Source organism: Enoplosus armatus, chromosome 17, assembly GCF_043641665.1.
Source record: "Enoplosus armatus isolate fEnoArm2 chromosome 17, fEnoArm2.hap1, whole genome shotgun sequence".
Lineage (NCBI taxonomy): Eukaryota > Metazoa > Chordata > Actinopteri > Centrarchiformes > Enoplosidae > Enoplosus > Enoplosus armatus.
In genome coordinates, this window is record NC_092196.1 from 2,695,748 (window position 1) to 2,716,444 (window position 20,697).

Consider the following 20,697-nt stretch of genomic DNA (forward strand, 5'->3'; position numbering starts at 1 on the left):
TTGAAGCCCGGAGTCGTAGTGAAGCTGCTGTCTGGTTGTTGTGGCTGGTCCTCAGTCCAGCATCTCGGCCCTTACTCAGTATCTGCTAATCTTCCGTCTGATGACCATGTCATCATAAAAAATGGACCACGCATTGCTGAACCACATTTTCTGCTCATCTACGCAGTGTTAATTAGGAGATCAGCCTGGACGCGAAGGAGATCAGAATGATGTCCTCTTACTACCACCCTGCCAAGGAAGCGGACATGGCGGCCATGACAGAGCCGCTCTGCCTGGAAAGAGGTAACGTTAACGTACTAGCCTGACCGCTTCACAATAATTAACTGGTTAAAATATAAATGTCTGTAACGGTAAACCTATAGTATTCCTTAAATGCTGGTGCTTTTGCACAGTTAGCTCTTCGTCTTGAGTAAGTTATTGATGGCAAATTACATATTTGTCATTTGTACAACAAAGTAACACAGTGTATGTCGCAGAACGTTTACACACGTTTATACACATTTGCAAAGGTTCGGCCTATCGCGTGTCCAGTAGCTCAGGCCCTGTCTGGGTTCGTTCTTGTAGTAAACGCCATTGTCTGTAGAATCCATGCACACTGTGCCAGTTCATTGTTGACATCAGGGCTGTACTGGCCATCTGGCGGACCGGGTACTTTCCCTGTGGGCCGACTTGCACCTAGGACCGACTCAACTGTGTTTTTATTGTGTGGCCAGCCGATAAAACAGGTGCATTGGCCCATATTTTCTTAATTGACACTGGGCTGGCCCAATCACATCTTTAAACCTCTCCCCCTTTGGGCTCAGTGCCTTCATTAAACGGCGCATGCGCATCTATAAAAAAATAAAAAGGGAAAAAAAGGTTACCGTTATGGATAAGATACAATACAAGGGAGGTGCGGAGAACAGTCTATAAGCGGATGCCGCCAAATTTGCAAAAATCATAATCAGACATGTTTGCTTAAGGGGCTGCAGCAGTAGCTTCAACATTTATGGCGACAGCAATACCCGCCACTATGCAGCAACAGGTGGAAGGAGGACAGGCGGTTGACAACGGCCACTGCCAGGCAGAGGAGGAACAGAGTGAGCAGAGTGAGTGTACTTGAAGCGGTAAGCAGAGAGTAGCATGCAAGAAAACAAGGACTCTCAGGGAGGTAGTGCGTGTGTCATGCCATGATGGCGATGATGAATAACAATGGGGAACAATTTGAAAAAAAAATTCTGTTGAGTTAGATTTTTATGCTGATTAAAACTAAAATTGGCATGCTGATTCCAAAATTGCAGTCAGTTTTTTTTCTAGCACGTCAAGTTTTTTCTCCACAGCTTACCCTCCAGATAAGCAAAATTCCACTGATTAGCTGTAGTAAGACTTGCCAGCTGATTACGATTGGACTCATCTACAGCTACGTGGCAACTTGTTTGTGCAGTCACAATTGAGACAGTGCGGTGAGAGGTGTGTGCAGCTCCCAATAGGTCAGTACTATCACACACATATCTGTTAAGTACAGTATTTTTCATATTTCTTAAGAAAACGGGGATCCTATGGTTCAAAAACTTGACGTGATAGAGAAAAACTGAGATCAGTTTTTGGATTCCGCACCCAAAAATTAGTTAAAAACAGCTGTCAGACCTAATTCAACAAAAATTGTGTTCCCCAGTGTAATATAACATAACATAATCGTAATCATAAAGTGAGACCATCAGCTACTGCTGGTGCTCACTCAGTCAGACAATGCCAAATAGCGTAGTATAAGCAATTTTCCCAACCCATATTAGGTTAAGCGTTCCCTTGATAAAGATGTGTGAAAAGGCTATATAATAGGCTACATCTGTAGGCCCACTGCCTGCTTATGTATTAGCCTAGTACAGGGGAGTACAGAGAGAGTGCAATAAAGGTGTGTTAAAGTCAGGGCGAAAAAAGTCCCCTTCCAAGTTCATCTGAATGAAGGAGGAGCGAATGTTTTATATGGTTTGTATTCTGCCAATATAGTACTATAACTTATGCCGCCAGGAGTTAATTCAAGGCATGGTCGCATGCCGAGGTATTACCACACATTTAACCTGAAGGATGTTTCATGGAGGTGGCTCAGAAAAGCAGGGCTTTTTTGTGAAAAAAGTTTCCCTTTTTCTTTGTTAACTGTTTCACATCTTGACTTAACAGTCTCTCTCCCTGTATCATTCACTCGTCTTATCATCGGTCACTCGCCTCTCACCTCTCTCGTCTGTCTGTATTCAGTCGCAATGTTTAGCACCTGGAATGCACAGATTTGATTGGCTGAGTAGCATCACGTGGGCTGGTCTATCATACCACATGCTTCTCCCAAGAAACTAAGACCAGTCTGCCTGAATGACTACCGCCCAGTAGTGATGAAATGGCTTTGAATGGCTGGTCAAGGAATACATCTGCTCCTCACTACGCAGCACACTGGACCCACTACAGTTTGCCTACCGTCCTAACCCAATCAACGGAAGATACCATAGCACACATTCTCCACACTACCCTATCTTACCTAGGCAAGAAAGGGAGCTATGTGAGATTGCTCCCCATGTGGACAACAACCTACTCATGAAGATGAACCTGTGATTTTCAGCCGGCTATTCCTAAATTTGTCCATCATAGCATGGGGGAACACATCCTGACAGCTGGGAATGTTACTGTCAGATGCCGTTCCCCTTGTATTTGATATGAAAGGAAGCCCACAGGCTAACAGGTAAGTCCTGTGATTTTCAGCCGGCTGTTCCTAAATTTGTCCATCATAGCAGGGGGAAACACATCTTTACAGCTGGGAATGTTACTGTTACTGTGTGGGCAGGGCTAGGGGCAAACAGAGTTCGATACAATACTGGTGTTATCGCGTTGAAAGTGATCAATCATCAGAGGGCCAGTGCCTCCCCTGGATTCTGACCCCAAATTGTGTAAAGTCAGGTCGATTCAAGCAAGCAGAACTCAACATCAAGAGCAGACAAAACGTGAGGGCATGTATGCCCTCCAGCGCTCACCTATCAGAAACTCTCTCACATGTGTGCATGGTCAGAATCAGAATCAGAATCAGAAACTGTTTATTGCCAAGTAACATACATTACAAGGAATTTGCCGTGGTCTGATGGTGCTGACAACAAATGTAAAAATATAAAGGTAAAAAAATAAGATAAGATAAATAACAGTGCAGTGACCAAATAAAGTTTCCAGTAGGGGGTGGGTGTGTTAATGTAACGCAGGGGGGGACAGGGGCAGTGTACGTTAATATAACGTATAACTTGTGTTTGTGTTGGGGGGGGATCAGTGCAAGTCTTTGGCCATGTTTGTCAGGTTGACTGCAAAGGGGAAGAAACTGTTTTTGTGGCAGGAGGTTTTGGTCCTGATGGACCGCAGCCTCCTGCCAGAGGGGAGGGTGTCAAACAGATAGTGTCCGGGGTGGGAGGGGTCGGCAGCGATCTTCCCTGCTCTCCTCAGGGTCCTGGAGGAGTACAGGTCCTGAAGAGATGGGAGGTTGCAGCCAATCACCCTCTCTGCAGAGCGGATGATACGCTGCAGTCTGCACCTGTCCTTGGTGGAGGCAGCAGCGTACCAGACGGTGATGGAGGAGGTGAGGATGGACTCTATGATGGCAATGTAGAAGTGAACCAGCATTGTTTGTGGCAGGTTAAACTTCTTCAGCTGCCTCAGGAAGTACATCCTCTGTTGGGCTTTCTTGATGAGGGAAGTCCTGGCTGATGATGGAGCCCAGGAAACGGAAGGACTCCTCAGTGTCCACTGGAGAGTCACACAGGGTGATGGGGGCGGGTGGGCGCTCTTCCTAAAGTCTACAACCATCTCCACTGTCTTTGAAGCGTTAAGCTCCAGGTTGTTGTTGTTGCACCAGGTCACCAGATGGTCAGTCTCCCACCTGTAGCAGACTCATCCTCACCAGAGATGAGTCCGATGAGGGTGGTGTCGTCCGCGAACTTCAGGAGCTTGACGGACTGGTGACTGGAGGTGCAACTGTTGGTGTACAGGGAGAAGAGTAGAGAAGAAAGAACGCAGCCTTGAGGGGAGCCGGTGCTGATCTGCAGGTGGGGTCAGGCACATTAAGCTGGGAGAGCTTGTCCTGAAGAAGAGCCGCGACTATTGTGTTGAAGGCAGAGCTGAAGTCCATGAACAGGATCCTGGCGTAGGATCCTGCGGAGTCCAGGTGCTGGAGGATGAAGTGTAGGGCCAAGTTGACGGCGTCATCTACAGACCTGTTGGCTCTGTAGGCGAACTGCAGGGGGTCCAGCAGAGGGTCAGTGATGGATTTGAGGTGGGACAAAACCAGGCGTTCAAATGATTTCATGACCACAGAGGTCAGGGTGATGGGTCTGTAGTCATTTAATCCTGTGGGCCCTGTTTTTTTGGGGACGGGGATGATGGTGGAGGCCTTGAAGCAGGCTGGCACGTGGCATGTCTCCAGTGAGGTGTTGAAGATGTCTGTGTGGTGGTAGGAGGTGTGAAAGTTCAGCCCCAGGTGTGATGAGGGGGTTGGGGCTGTTGGGCTGGAGCTGGTGGGTGATGGTGTGGGGGATGGTGTTAGGACTGACCCATTGTCTTTCAAAGCGACAGTAGAAGTTGTTGAGGCTGTTGGCGAGGCGTCGGTCATTAGCAGAGTTAGGGGCTCTTGGCTTGTAGTTGGTGATCTGCCTGAGCCCCCTCCACACAGAAGCAGAGTCATTGGAGGAGAACTGATTTTGTAGTCTCTCCGAGTATAGTCGTTTAGCTTCCCTCACCACCTTGCTAAACCTGTACTTGGCTTCCTTAAACTCTGTTGCCACTCTTAAACGCCTCTTCCTTTTCCAACCTCAACTGTTGCAGTCTTGCTGTGAACCAGGGTTTGTCATTGTTATAACTCACCCTGGTGGTGGCTGCTTTGTGGGCTTACTGTTTAGTACTATACACGCAGGTGCCATTCCTTGCCCTCTCTCTCTTTCCCCCTGTGATTTGTTTCTGGCTCGCAGCTGCCTGTACAACTTGGTTGTTGAATTTGTGCTTGCGGACTTATATTGTGCAAGTGGCAGTTCATATCTGCATGTGAAATAATATAATTTGCTCATGAGCATGTTTTATCGCGGTCGCGTCATATGACATAAATCTGACGGCATAAGAAAAAATGCTGCTCATGCCAAATTGTCATGCGAATTTGACATGTACTGTAAAGTGACAGTGCAGCAGTAAAGAGGAACCCTCAGGGCCCATCCCATTTTGCCCGAGCCCAAGTATTCCTATGCCGAAATACCCAAGGTTTGCTGTGTCAGTTAGTTTGTGATCATTTTATTTGCAACATATTTGTAATAAATAAAATGCCAGTATGCAACATATTTGTAATATACTGACATAGTGACACCTGAAATACTTGATGTAGTAAAACTAGATCTTGATATAGGGCCCCGCTAACAGACACGCCCTCTTGATTAGGTAGGGGCCACATTAAAGCCCATTACATTGTAGTTGTTATTGTGCTTCAGTTATTGTTTGAAATTAATCAAATTCTTTCAAAGTAATTGCCTGACATAGTAATGTAATCGCAGCACACAATGAACATGGGGCCTGTGGATCTGGGGCCTTCAGGGATAGTTGCCTGCTTTGCCATGTTGGTAATCCAGCCTTGTTTGTGTTTTGTGTGTGTTAGATGTGTGCAGGGTGATCGAGCTGCTGGACCGGCTGCAGCGGAGTGGTGAGCTGCCTCCTCCCAAACTGCAGGCCCTGCAGAGAGTCCTACAGAGCAAATTCTGTGCCGCCATCAGAGAGGTATGGATGTACAGCAGAGTGTTAGGGAAACAATAATATTTCCTTCCCAATAATAATAATAATAATTAATTATTGATTTAAGATAAGATAAATTAAGATAATCCTTTATTAATCCCTCAGCAGGGAAATTTGCATTATTACAGCAGCATAAAGGAGACATTAAGTAGAAAATCAAGATATAATAAATGAAAACAATAAAGACTGTTATATAAAAGCTACTAAAACTAAAAAACAACTGTAGTTTACAAGTTCACAGAACGAAAGAAATAAAGGTAAAGGAATTATACTGTATTGCACATAGAGAGATGTAGATATTGCACCATTTATTATACAATCAGACATATAGCATGAGAGAGGATGGTCCATTCCGGTGTGTGTGGTCTACTGGGAGCAGTGCTGATTGTAGAGCCTGCGGTATCTCTCCTTCACACACCGTGGGTGAAGCAGCCTGTGACTGAAGGAACTAGCCAGTGCTGGGGTGGGACATGTTTTCCCTCAGGGATGAACTAAATTTGAATTAGATAATAAAAATAAACAATAATGTTTAAATAATAAACAAAACAATCATAAACAAACAAGATATACCATGGTAATAAGTGAGCTTCAGAGGTGTTGGTTGGCGTACTTTTTCACTGGACAGAGCCAGGCTGTGGCTGTATCCCTTTGCCTCCAGTCTTTATTCTAAGCAAGGTTAACCACGTCCTGACTCCAGCTCTGTACTAAACACACTGACGTGAGACCATTCTCTTCTCACTCTCAGAAAGAAAGCAAGTTACCATGTTTCCCAGAGCATTGAACTATTCCTTTCACTGTTAACCCCATGTTTGTTTTGAAAACTCAGTTATCAAAGTACTGTGTGTGAGATCTCTTGGGCACAAACACATCATGATTTAGTTACTTAAAGGTTCAAATTTTTTGGATGTTTGCAATGTTGTCTATCACTTGTGTTGCCAGTACATGTCACTTTACTATACTCATATGTTGGTCTGTTGTCCTTCAGGTATATGAGCAGCTGTATGACACTCTAGACATTGTTGGAGGACCAGAGGTGCGAGCACAGGCAACAGCCAAGGTATTACATGCAAACTAACGTCGTCAAATAGCACGACATGATGGTGTGGGTTTTCTTAACAGTGAATTAGTGCAATGATGATAGAAACACTAAGAAAACAGTTTGGTGAAGCAGTTTATACGATCATACTGTATCTAATGTTGCAAATGGTTACGTCATGTCTTAATTATAATCACATAATTCAATGTGGTGAATTATAATCGACCAGTCTGTTGTGAGAAAAGAGGTGTGTGAAGTTATTCTGTCAGCCTGATGTCAGGTGCATGTCATGTAATCCAGGTGAACACGCTGTTTGTAACGGCAGATTTATCAACATGTGTGTCGTGCTGCCTTCAGATGTATGCAGGGATTTCATGAACTGAAGGACAGGCTTTTCAGACAGTATGAAGCAGAATCCCTTATATTCATGAATGGCTAAATGCAGACTGATCTGCATAACAGACTCTCCTGCTTTAATCACATTAAACATGATTTTTGATGCTAATTAAAACGCATCTATTGCTTGGAGAAAGTTCAATTAAAATAGTTAATTACACTTCCGGTTATGGCCGCGAGCTAGAAAGTCACGCTCAACCCGACTCCGCTTCAATTTGATATAAATTGCAGGCTTGCTTTTAAAAAAAGTGTAGACGAACACTGAGTCCGACGCGGGGATGCCGAACTCCGGGAAAACGCACAGGGATCGAGAGAAGACGACGACACAAGCTAAGTTAACTGACTTCGGGGCACAAAGTATGGAGCAAAAAGCTAGCAACGAAGCTAGCCTTAGCAAAGAAGCTGACATTAGCGCTGAGGTTACAGGGCACCGTGGAAGCGAGCTCACCGGGGCTAAAGACGAAATTTTAACGGCAATACACAACTTAAAAACTGAGTTCTCAACCCGTCTTGACGGGATTTTGTCTGCTGTTGAGCAAACGAAGAAAGATCTGGTTGACTGCACCGAAAGAACAACACAGGCGGAGGCTTGTCGGCTGTAGAAGACGAGCACATAGGGCTACTGGAGACGGTTCAGTCGCTGGAAAGAAGGAACAAAGCCCTGGAGAGTAAAGTTATCGACATGGAGACGAGATCACGGCTGAATAACTTGAGGTTAGTGAACCTGCCGGAGGGAGCCGAAATACCGCATCCCTGTGCATTCCTGGAGGGCTGGCTACCAGAGGTGCTAGACCTGGCCCCTTTGAGGGACCCGATAGTGTTAGAAAGAGCGCACCGCGTCGGGCCAAAGAGAAGCACTGAAGACTCACCCAGAACTTTGATAATGAAGTTCCATAACTACAAACAGAAAATGCTCGTCATGAAAGCAGCCAAGATGAAGAAAGACATTCTTTACAAGAACCAGAGAGTGTCTACACAGCTTCATTTACATCACAAGCTAGAGGAGTTATGATTCTCATCCACAAATCAGTGCCACTTCAAGTCTCTAATGTAATTGAAGACAAATTTGGGAGATATTTGATCATTCAGGGATCTTTGCTTTCAGTAAAAAGCCCCATGTAAAATATGACCCACAAGCCCACAATTTATTCCTGGATAGATTAAAAATTCCCACTGTTTAAGGTGAATTCGTAGCGCAACTGGAGGCAGATCTAAAAGAGGAGGAAATAAGCAAAGCTATTGATAGCATGAAAGCAGGTAAAATGGCAGGACCTGATGGGCTGCCAATAGACTTATACAAAAAATTTAAATCCAAATTATTGAAGCTTTTGCTGGAAATGTTTTTAGAAGCATTCCATAGTGGTAATTTGCCAACTTCAATATCTGGAGCACTAATAACATTGTTGCCAAAACCAGGAAAACCCAGTAATAGATGCGAAAATATGAGACCAATAAGCTTGTTGAATTCGATCTTAAGATTCTTTCTAAAATTTTAGCAATGCGAATACAAGAAACTCTGCCTGGTGTAGTGCATAGAGATCAGAATGGGTTTGTCTTAGGACGACAAGGATTCCATAATGTGAGAAGTGTTCTTAATATAATTCAGGGTCTGGAAAACACTTCAGATACAGCTCTCTTATCTTTGCTGAAAAGGCTTTTGATAAGGTAGAGTGACCTTATCTTTGTCTTGGAACAATTTGGATATGGAAAGAGGTTTTTAAAGTGGGTCCAATTATTGTATGCAAACCCTACAGCAAAAATATTGACAAACAAAAATATATCAGAACCTATATCAATTAAAAGAGGATGCCGTCAGGGATGCCCTCTATCTCCACTATTATTTACTTTAGCAATCGAACCATTAGCAACAGCTGTATGAACGCATGCGGAAATAGCTGGAGTAACAATTGGCAGTACAGAACACAAGTTGGCGTTATACGCAGCTGATGTTGTTCTGTTTATCTCACACCTGAAAAGAACTATCGCTGCACTGCTGGATCTAATAAAATCGTTTAGTGGCATTTCTGGATACACAATAACACCAAGTCTTCAGTCTTACTACTAAATGAGAAATAGAGGGAAAGCCCAATAAGTGAAGTGTCTCGGTTTAGAGTGGTTGACCAATTTTCTTATTTGGGAATAGAAATCACACCTAAATTGGCTTCAATTGTTAAAGCCAATTATGAACCGCTAATGGAGAATATAACAACATCAATTAATAGATGGATGCCTCTGCCCTTATCTTTGATTGGTAGAATTAATATAATAAAAATGAACACTCTTCCTAAATTGTTATATCTGTTTCAGAATATCCCACTGCCTCCACCCGATGGCTTTTTTCATAAAATTAAAAAGCTGATAACTGGATTCATATGGAAAAACAATCGAGCTAGAATTCGGCTGTCTCTGCTACATTTACCTTATAAGTTAAGAGGTCTAAAATGTCCAAATATGATTTGGTACTATTGGGCAGTACAATTAAGGTCTATTAAATTCTATTTTGCAGAAAGCGATACTCCACAATGGAAAGAAATGGAATTAGAATGTTTAAAGCTGCCTTTACCAATGTATTTCTACTCAGATACATTGACAAATTTGATGAAACAAACCACTAATCAGATTGTTAAAAACATGATTACGGTATGGTTTGAAGTACGAAAATTTATTAAAGAGCCCAATATATTATCCCAGTACAGTCCTATTTGGGGAAACCAACAATTCATAAGGGCGGATGCTGTGTTTCAAAAAATTGAAATTCAAATATATTTGCCCAACTCAGAAAGTATGATGACATTTGAAGAAATTAGGCGCCAATTCGGTATAAATAAAAAATACTTTTTTAAATACCTTCAGCTCAGAAGCTTCATCAGAACAAGCCAAAATAATCTACTAACCAAGCCTTCATTATCTGATTTAGAAAAGCTTGTGTCCAAAGACAGCTCAAGTAAAGGTGCTGTATCAGAGCTATACAATTTGTTACTATTCAATTCAACTGAAAATTCAGATTATAAAAGAAATGCGTGGAGGGAAGACTTAGAAATGGATATACCATCAGAGGACAGGGAAAGAACATGTACCAAAGCTCTCACTCAATCAATCAGTACACGATTTAGACTTACAACATAAATGGCTTATGAGAACATATATTACCCCAGTTATTTTGAGTAAATATAATAGGAATACTCTGGATTTGTGTATGAAATGTACTGAGGAGAAAGGGACGCTATTTCACTGTATATGGCAATGTAATAATGTAAAAGCTTTTTGGGAGGAGGTTAGTAAAGCAATAGAAAAAATGATCTCAAAGCATATCCCAAGGAATCCTGCTCTCTATATATTAGGAATATGTCCAAAGAACTCCAAATTCACCAAAAGTGAACAAATAATGATGGATATGTGTCTTCTACATGCTAAAAGATCAATCGCACTGTTTTGGAAAAAGACCAAAGACCAATGTGCCAAACGTTACATTTTGGGTGAGACAAATGTTATCGGCCTTTCCTTTAGAAAAGGTGACATATATGCAAAAAGGGAGGCAGGATTTCTTTGAGAAAATATGGGGGCCATTTGAGGTGTTCCTGAAATCTGTAGAGTTGGAGGATGAGGACGTGGGGAATGACTGATTTGTGATGTAAACCTAGTGGTTCAGTACAATAAGTTTTAACTTAAGTGAGTGATGAAGTGCCCTTGACTATATCGCACTTTTGAGATGTATACATAGATTGTCTCATGTCTGAGAGATATATATATATATAATTTTATTTTTTCTCTCTTTCTTCTTTACTGATTTTCTTTTGTTGTGGTTTTTGTTTATATATCACACATGTCTCAAAAAGTGTGCTGTTTGTTGAAGCACATATGTATATGGTTGTGACAATTGTATGCATACATGTGTATAAACAAAAAAAGTTGAATAAATGTATTGTTGGGGAAAAAAATAGTTAATTACATTTTAAATGATAGGGTCACATTGTTTTAAGTCCGTCTTAAAACAATATTCACGGGCCTGTTTGTTTATTGAAACACTTTGTGCTTGCTACTGTTCATATGAGCGAATTCTGAACCACACTGTAATTTTGAAAGATAACTTGATTTGACTCAGACTGCCAAAGCCTGATATCAACTTCAGATAAACTTCGAAATATATTTTTGTACAGAACAAGGACTGTAGGTTGTGTCCCTCATCACTTACGTTGGAGCCGACACGAAAATAGGCCCCATTATGTCCAAACCTTTTTACAGTCCACAGCCTAGCTTAATTTGACACAGCTTTGTCTGATAAATTCAGTGATGTAACTGGAGATTTAACTCCTTCCACAAACATTTTTATATGGAATAGACCTTTTTTTTGCTGATTATATCTTTACCTCTTGACCAGGCCACAGTTGCAGCCTTTGCAGCCAGCGAGGGCCACGCCCACCCAAGGGTGGTGGAGCTGCCCAAGACAGAAGAGGGTCTGGGCTTTAACATCATGGGGGGCAAAGAGCAGAACTCCCCCATCTACATCTCCAGAGTGATCCCTGGGGGTGTGGCTGACCGCCAAGGAGGGCTGAAGAGAGGAGACCAGCTGCTGTCTGTCAATGGAGTGGTAAGGAGCTCAGGCCCACTGTGAACTACTTGAGTCCCACTAACAGGATCTACACACACGCAGACAAGTTTATTTTAATGCCAGTTATTAAAAACAAAACAATAAACTTAACAGATATCCATACAGACGACTATCCACTTTATCAGGTTCTAGATGGTTAGCTTTAATGATTAGCAAAGCAAATATACAGAGAGGCCTGCACTAAAGCCAAAGTGTTGCAGACGTATATTTCTGGTGCTGCCTTTCTCAAAGCCATTTCAGTGTCCACAGCTGGTGTATGGGACAGATATAGCCCAAAAACGGATGCGGACAATGTTTATACTTTATTGCTTGTATACATGGATGTAATCACGCTGTCCAGACTGTGCAGCCCTCGCTGAGATGGGCCGACATGAAAACTATAAAATTTGCTTTACTCTCAGCACCTGCACATAGAACAACTGACAATTAACAAGCTATTTAGTAATCATCCCCATCAGGATGGATATTAAATCAGACGAGAGAAATAAGCATTAAGAATTGAATGTGTCTTGTAGTAAAAATATATCCAAACATGTCACTTCACCAATATTACAAAAAAAAAAAATTCTCCCTCTTGTGATTCTCAGCAAATTATTTAGGTTTTATTTGCTATGTATTTATCGGCACATATTGTTACAGACATTGAATTGAGTTTTCAGGGTACAGCTGTTAATAATTATTGTTTATTGTCTTATCATGACAAAACAATTATAGATATTGCCTTTTCTGCTAACTCTGTTAAATTTGCTGTGGTGGAAATAGTTTAGCATGATGTATTTTGTCTACATTTAGTTCAGTTATTCACGGAAACAAGAAAGAAAAAAAACTGATCGGATCTCAAAAAGGCTAAGCATAAGCATTCAAGATGAACTGAAATCAGATTACCCAATTTCAACACATACAATCTTACAGAAGGTGTTGTAACATTTATCTGGTCACTGATCAGTGCAAACACTGACTGATCTGTGTGGGTGAGGGAGCAGTGTGAATGAGAGTCCATGAAGACAATAAAACGTTTTTCTTTCATCAATGTGATTCATCCATGTGTTTGTGTTAGTTTATGGATAGTTGTTAGCTAGCTAGCTTAATTGTTATTGTTGTTATCATGGTTGTAAGCGGCTAAACAAGCTCTTGTTCTGGCTTTTTGGCAGTTACTTAACAGCCTCAGGTGCATTACCACCACCCTCTGGGCTGAAGTAGGGCCAACCCAGAATTGCATGTAGTTCGGGAAAACCAAGATAGATGCAAGTGTCTTGTATTTGGATAAAATGCTGGCTTTTATCCAGATACAAGATACTTGAAGTGACAAATGTAAATATAGGCTAAATGTATGTATGTTTTTCAGGTAGCATCATTCCAAAATTTTCAGCTTGTCACACCAAAGCGGTCTGTGGTTGGTCATTTTGAATGTCAATCAAAAGATGTTTTCCAGTCCAAAAATGCAGCTCTTGAATACTTAAAAGAAACATTTTGGACCAGATTTTAACTGTAAAGGCTTTAACAAAGATTTGTAGAGCTTTGTAGAGTTCACTAATTAATTTCTCCTCTGTGGCAGTAGTTGTGATGATCAGTGAAAGTAACCGTTGTAGCGGAACGGTACACTGCAGCCCTTTGGCCCCTCAGCATGCGGTCTGAGGCTGTTGTGTGTTGGTGCCCATGCAGAGCGTTGAGGGGGAGCACCATGAGAAGGCTGTGGAGCTGCTGAAGGCAGCCCAGGGTTCAGTCAAGCTGGTGGTCCGCTACACCCCAAAGGTCCTGGAGGAAATGGAGGCTCGCTTTGAGAAGATGAGGAGTGCCCGGAGACGACAGCAGCACACCAGCTACTCGTGAGGCTTCTTGTTAGTCTGCAACATAAACTGTACATAAAGATGGATGACATAACAGCTCCCCCAAAGTGAAGCCAAAACATCTCGCCCCCTGGTGGCTGGCTGCAGTATAAGGTCATAAACCCCTCCCCTTCCATGTTAGTGGATGGGACATGGGCCAAACAAAAAAATCAAAGTACATGTCAAAAGGGGGCCAGACATCATGATTGACAGCTGTGATTGACTGTGGTGTGCTCGCGATTGGTTCGGGTGGATGTATGGGCGGGACCTCGATGCTGCAGCTCCACCCCTGATCACTACTTCGCAGACTCTGGTTCCAAATGACGTCACCAGCGCAAGATGGCAATTGCCATATCCAGGATATTTTGGCTTCATCTTTGTACAGTGGGAGAAAGTGGAGACACGTTGTCCATCTTTATATACAGTCTATGGTCTGCACACACTCACACTGTTAATATATATATTCGGGTACACAGTGTCACCATACCCTAAATACTAATTCAATAGTATGTACTACATACAAATCATCATAGTATACTGTTTTAGTTGTTGGTATACAGAAAATCAACATACATTTCTATTTCACACTAACACTACTCCACAGTTTGCTTACATCACCTGGCATTAACATGTGATCTGTATCTGGATACATTGTCTGAATAATGACATCTGATCACATGCCTCTGCATTTACACCTGCTCTTATCAAGCGTTCTAGCTATCCCAATTCCCTGCATTATGATCAGATCTCAATATGCAAATAGGGTAGGTGGAGATTCAACATTGTTTGGTGTTTTGCTGTTGTTGTCATCACTGCTGCTGCTGTATATGATCCTCACATGATTGTAGTTTTATTCTTATGCTTTTATATATTTATTGTATCTCTGCACTTCTATCTAGTTTGTTTTCAATATCTTTATCGCCTTTGACTTATTAGAAAAAAAACTAATAGTGTCAAATGTTTCTTGCACAATTTAAGTGATCTGTAAAGTGATCAGTCAGGAAATGTTATCATACTTTTAAATTTATACTGATACTGCCAGTAATTGCCTCCACAAACGGTGTTCATCAACAATAATAGTGCAATTTCAATTTCATCCACTTCATCTGCAAGAAGAACACCAAAGTTTGCTTCCACCATTGCAAGTCGAGTCAGCCATCTCTGAGCTGTTCGAGACATGCTTTTTTGATAACTCCCCCAACTACAATCAGCTACTCTCATCTACTTTCGAGGCAAGCCGCAGCTCATCTCAAACAAGCCTAGTGGCTGTATTTGAGACCGTCTACTATACCAGCAGTATGTACTGATTTGACCAAAATGTTGCACGAAATGTACTATGCAGTATGCAAACAAAAGCAATATATGCAGTATGTCAAAAACACCCGGATGTCGTATTGATTCTGAAAAAATCTCCAGTGTGCGTCGGACCAGTAGACAAGGGCTATATTTGCTAGCTAGCAGACTTGTGTAGTTATTTTTCCTTTTCTGTAACTGTTGGATGTACAGCTTTGGATAGTAGGAAGAGGAGGAGTTAGGTGACCTCTTCTGAAGAATATGGCCAAACAGGACTGATGTTTACACTTGGCTGTGATCTGATCACGATGTGGTCTGGCCAAGCCGATCGCATTTCAACTGCAATGCATGCAGCAGGCATTTACACCTGCATTATACCATGAGAGATCGAGCTACAGATCACATGTTAATAACAGGTGAAATGTGGCCAGTAACTGGGAATGTGTGTTAACCCTGGAAGACCCCTCTCACGCTGGGATAAGCTTCAGTCCCATATGATCCTGAATAGGATAGCGATTTACTGAATGGATGGATGTTCTTCTCATGGCCTCCATGTTCTACACACCAGCCAACTTTGTACTTGTGGTACTTATGTTAAGTGAATGAACCAGTCACCAAGAGACACATTTTTTAAGCATGCAATAAGTTTAACCTTGTTTGTTCAAATTTTCACTATTTCACTTTTTGTAGTGTAGTTTACCATCATGCAGCATGATTCTCTATCTCTCTTCCTGCAGGTCTCTGGAGTCCAGGGGCTAGCTAATCCAATGCCTGTATCCACCTCATTGTCCAACCCTCCTCGCTCTTCTGTTCCAGTGGGAGGCAAGACCATAAACAAGAAGCAAAAAACCAAAGTAGCCTACCAACACCTGTTACATGAACTTCTTCATGAAGCCAACGCTGCAGTTTAGGATTTTCTCCCCTCCCTTTTTCCGTTTCTTAGATAAATGCAGAGTAAGCTTGTTGTCATGTGTTCCACACCATGTGTGGAATCATCCTCAGCATCCTGTTACATAAGGACAACACATTGTCTTTAGTGTGTGTGGCTTAACTAGAACCTAGTGTTAATATTCTCATGTCATTTTATTTACTCCATTCTTATGTAGTGCATTGCACTCCGCAGCAGTGTCCACTGTCAGCAGTTAGACCTCCATAGCAGAGGAAACGTGGAAACTGACACCTACAACCTTCACAGCCATTCTCCATCAGATGTCCCAGCTAGAGGGCTAACCATTAGCATTATGAACCGCACATAAATCAGTGGCTGGCACATGTCAAGTTTTGATAATTGTTTTGTATTCATTTATTTGTGTATTCATGCATAATTGCATAATTATTCATGAAATAAAGTCTTAACTGTGTAAACTGATTGCTATCTTCTTTCCTGTTGCATATGCGTCGCCCTCTAAAATCTTCCTTCAGTATACGCAGCTGAAGTTGTTCTCAGAAATAAGTCAAATAGGCGGGCAGGGCTGGATTAAGTCAGTGTGGGGCCCTGGGGGCAAATTTTTAATTACAAATTAAATTGTAAACTGTATTGTATATGTACTAGTAATTGTCTACACATTTTTGCTCTGCGAGAGAAGCAGTACATTTTCTCTTGCCCTCTCTCTCTCCCTCTTTCTCCCCGTCTCTCACTCTCTTTTCCGCTTTCGACTCATCAGCTGACTTATTTAAGATAACCGAGATCTACGCGCCATAAATTCCAAAAATGAATGTAGAACTTGTGTTCATGTAGAATGATTATATAATGAATACTCAAATCAATTAGTTCCAATCGCCGTCTTGTTGGGTGGATTGCATGATGGTTAGTGAATTTCTCCGTGCGTGAGACTTGGAAATTTCGCGAGAACAGCGCGCGTAGTTCAGAGAGCTAGGCGCTATCAGCTGCAGAAGTGAAAATGCTTTATAGGAACTGGCTTGCCAATAGATCAAGCTGAGCGCCCATTGGGTGTTTTTACCCCATGGTATTGATGAAACTCCAATTGGCTGCGCAAAAGTTTCACAACACCACTCACAATTAAATGATGACACTTCAAAAACATATTCATCAAAATGTTCAAAGTAAAAGCGAAATCACCCCGAGAGGATACTTTTATTGGGGCTCACATTTGGAAGACATAAACTGGAAAAAAAAACATGGCTTTACCTAATAAATGTTGTATTCCTGACAAAGTCAAAGAATTTAATTTCAAAATTTTACATAAAATCTATTCAGTGAATTCTAACTAACCTCCAGATATGTGGGTGTTGTCTTGTTCTTTTTGTGGACATGCAACATCTTTCCATTTGTTCTTTCAGTGTAAAAAAACAACGAAATTTTGGTCTGATTTAAATTCTCCTGCTTGCAATACCACTAATGTTATTTACTGCTCCTACAAACTATAAAGAAAAGCAACATGTTCTTAGAATATTACAGAAACACATTTGATGAAACCCCCCTGAAGTCAAATGTATTGCTATTTTCTGTCCTTATTTATTTATTTTAATTAGATCTCCTGTATTGTGTTGTGTACTTGTTTGTGCCTGATGTAATATGTACATTTTCTTGTTGAATAAAGTTGAATAAAGCTGAAAAAACATAGTTCCATTCTAATTTTTCATCATTATTCCACAGTGTTTATCTACATTAACTTAAGCAGCAAGAAAAGCATTTATTGAGTACGTTTCTGAAAATGTAACGCCTTTGTGCATTCTCCATAATTGCAAACTGGTAAAAACCACAGACCGAAATTGTTTGGAAAAATAATAATTGCATTTTACATGCAGTATTCAAACGCCCTGCATTGATTTGTTTTAAAATGAACAGACACTCAATTCACAATCATTTAAAATTAGGTGTTATTTCTAGCAATTCTCATATACGCTTAAGATATAACCAAATCATTACAAATGGTCTGGGAACTGTAATTGCTGTTTGCACTACAATTGCAGGATATAATTACGTATACATCCATGTAGACATCATATAGCCAGGAACAATCGCCTACATCTAACAACACAGCAGGTCATTGTTCAATTCATGCTCATTAAGCTTGCCCTTCATGTCTACTGATCTGAGGGGACTCTGATAGTGTAGGTGATTACACCATTTGCTTTAGCCTTTCCATCTATCAGATTTGCAAACATGAAGAGGGAGGAGCACTCCCAATTATGGAACCCAGTTACTGGTGTGGTTTCTCATTGTCAGTTAACAAACCCATATAAGGCAATGGAGGTCACCTTTGTCTACAGGTTAAAATGGAATCTGTGTTCCTAACCCTGAGAGAGGACAAAGGCCATACTATAAAAGTTACAAAAGAAATTGCAGAAAGACTGAAATGGTGAGTAAACAACTAAATTACATAACAATAATGTGGAATATGACTTTAATTGATGTATATGCTTTTTCAGATAACATTCTTGCAGCCCAAATGTTTGCAGTTTGTTCTTGCACTTCTAGCTGGTAAAAGCAACTTTTCCCTTTTAACAACTCTGCAATTCCACAGATAATGGACGACATATTCGGAAAGTGCGGGATTGGGAGTGCACCACCAGGCACCATTGTTTCAACCCCTCTATTTCCCACCACAGCCTCTGAGGAGCAGCCCGATCCTTCTGATGCCTTTGAGGAACAGCCTGGTCCCTCCATGACCCTGCCCACCCCCCCTGACCATCTCAGTCTCGACGAGCAGTTTCCCATTCATCTTTCTAGCTGTATGAGGCCCATTCAGAGAGGAGGACCATTGCATATGAGTCATTGGCACAGCCAGAAAGGAGCGCTGGAGAAGGAAAGAAACCGTCGAAAGCAAAAATGTTAAGCTGCATGGGAGAAATTGTAGCACAACTGAAACACATTGGGAGCCAACAGGAAACAATAATTCAACTCTTGCAAGAAACTGTTTAATGTTTGACAAATAGCCTTGTGGCTGTATTTGAAACCGTCTGGCCAAATGTAGCATGCAGTATGAAAAACCAAAGCAAAATATCCAGTATGTCAAAAACACTCAGATGTTGTACTGATTAAGAAAAGCAGCATGCTGTATGTACTGCATACTGCATTTGTCAGTAGTATGTGGTAGGCGGTTTTCGAATACAGCCAAGCTCTAGTGCAGGGTGCAGCCATGTTGGTTTGGTGTTTCGGAGAATACTGCGACAGGTAACCCACATAAACGCCTCCATGCAATCTCAAAGCTCACGCAACATCTACAGTGTCTCACATAAATAAGGCTTCAGACAGTTCATTTAGTCTATAAAATCACCCTCTCAAACTCCTGTTTACAGTTCCAAGATGGTTCAATAGACATAATGTACATATCATCAAAACCGGTGAACACACAACGTGAAATTTGTGCATATATTCTCAAAAATGTGAGAACAGGAGCAAGTTAGAAAATTAGCACTGTCTGCTTTCCTGCTCACCTGCGCCTGCGATAGATAGATAGATAGATAGATAGATAGATAGATAGATAGGTTCCACTTCCACTATTTTTTTTATGCCCCCTGGCTTTTCAAAGAATACTGCAACGGATAGCCTTAAGCTTAAATGCCTCTGTGCAGTCACAAAGCTCATGCAACATCTACGGAGGTCTGCATTACGGTGTCTTGTGTGACCATAAAGAAGGCTTCAGGCATTAATTTAGTGGAGAATCAACCTCTCAAACTCTTGCTTAGAGTTCAGAGACCATTAGTCCAATCACCAAAATGAACATATCATCAGAACCGGCAAACAGTGTGAAATGTCTGCAGATACTCTCAAGAATGTGAGAAGGGGAGCAAGTCAGAAAACTAGCACTGTCTGCTTTCCTGCTCGCCTGTGAATATTTCACATCAAAACTATTCGTACTGGCAGCAATACGAATTTGCAATAGATAGTTTTTAGATAGATTTCTTTCTTAAAATTATGTCAAAAGAAGGAAAAAGGACAGATTAAGAGTTTTGGTTGGACAATAGAGAATAAGGTAAATGAAATTAAACAAATGATCTCACTTATATAGCACTTTTCAACCTTCACGGACACTTCAACATGACTGGGGGGGATCAAACCCCAAACCCACTATATTTTGCTCTACTTTTTGTGCAACAGTGCTAACCACTGCGCCACCATGCCACCCAAGGACAAGGAGCAAGGAATAGTGGACTGCCATACAATGCAATTCTGCATTGTCCCACTGTGGACTCTAGCAGTAGTGTCAAAGGAAATTATTCAGAATATGTTACAGTATATACAGATGTGTCTAAAACATTGGACAATAGAGTAGTGTTTATCACTCCAGAATTAAATGTAATGTCAAATAAAAGTGTTAGTGCTAACCTAGCAGTATATATGGGGGAACTGTTCTCTCCAGCTCTAAGCTGGATAGAGGAAGTCAGACAAATCAGTCAAGTCTTGATAGTCCTGCTCCTCCTGCTCCTCACAGCCCCCCACCCCCCTGTGAGAGCTTTCCTCACACCTCGTTCCCCAGTCCCCAGGCTGACGGCACTCTTCAACCTGACGACTCCACCCCTCCCCCACCGGTCACCTCTACAGTATGCTTCACTGCTGTTAGGAGACAGCTGATGAGACTCCACTCAAGCAAGGCTGCAGGCCCTGATGGTGTCAGCCCCAGGGTGCTTAAAGCCTGTGCCCCCCAGCTATGTGGAGTACTTCACCATGTCTTCAGAGGGTCCCCGTGCTGTGGAAGACATCCTGCCTCGTTCCTGTGCTGAAGACGCAGCGTCCCAGTGGCTCCAAGGACTACAGACCCGTGGCACTGACCTCCCACATCATGAAGACCCTGGAGAGA

At 41.8% G+C, this 20,697-nt stretch overlaps 1 protein-coding gene across 2 annotated transcripts; it reads left to right on the forward strand.

The window, feature by feature from the left end:
* The first annotated feature begins 51 nt into the window (after nucleotides 1-51).
* Nucleotides 52-16,301, forward strand: lin7b (lin-7 homolog B (C. elegans)). 2 transcript variants are annotated; one of them, XM_070923153.1, is made up of 6 exons: nucleotides 52-282; nucleotides 5,639-5,757; nucleotides 6,758-6,829; nucleotides 11,583-11,792; nucleotides 13,476-13,639; nucleotides 15,670-16,301. In XM_070923153.1, the coding sequence occupies exons 1-6, from the start codon at nucleotides 207-209 to the stop codon at nucleotides 15,689-15,691; spliced, it is 663 nt and encodes a 220-aa protein (XP_070779254.1). In that variant the 5' UTR covers nucleotides 52-206; the 3' UTR covers nucleotides 15,692-16,301. The 2 variants fall into 2 exon arrangements, with proteins under 2 accessions (XP_070779254.1, XP_070779255.1); XM_070923154.1 differs by lacking the exon at nucleotides 11,583-11,792.
* The last annotated feature ends 4,396 nt before the right edge of the window (nucleotides 16,302-20,697 follow it).

Excerpts from the sequence above, each read along its gene's own strand:
- lin7b (XM_070923153.1), top strand. The coding sequence starts at position 207 with ATGATGTCCTCTTACTACCACCCTGCCAAGGAAGCGGACATGGCGGCC. Across the intron at positions 5,758-6,757 it reads TCTGTGCCGCCATCAGAGAG|GTATATGAGCAGCTGTATGA; the intron begins GTATGGATGTAC and ends GTTGTCCTTCAG. Across the intron at positions 11,793-13,475 it reads TGCTGTCTGTCAATGGAGTG|AGCGTTGAGGGGGAGCACCA; the intron begins GTAAGGAGCTCA and ends GTGCCCATGCAG.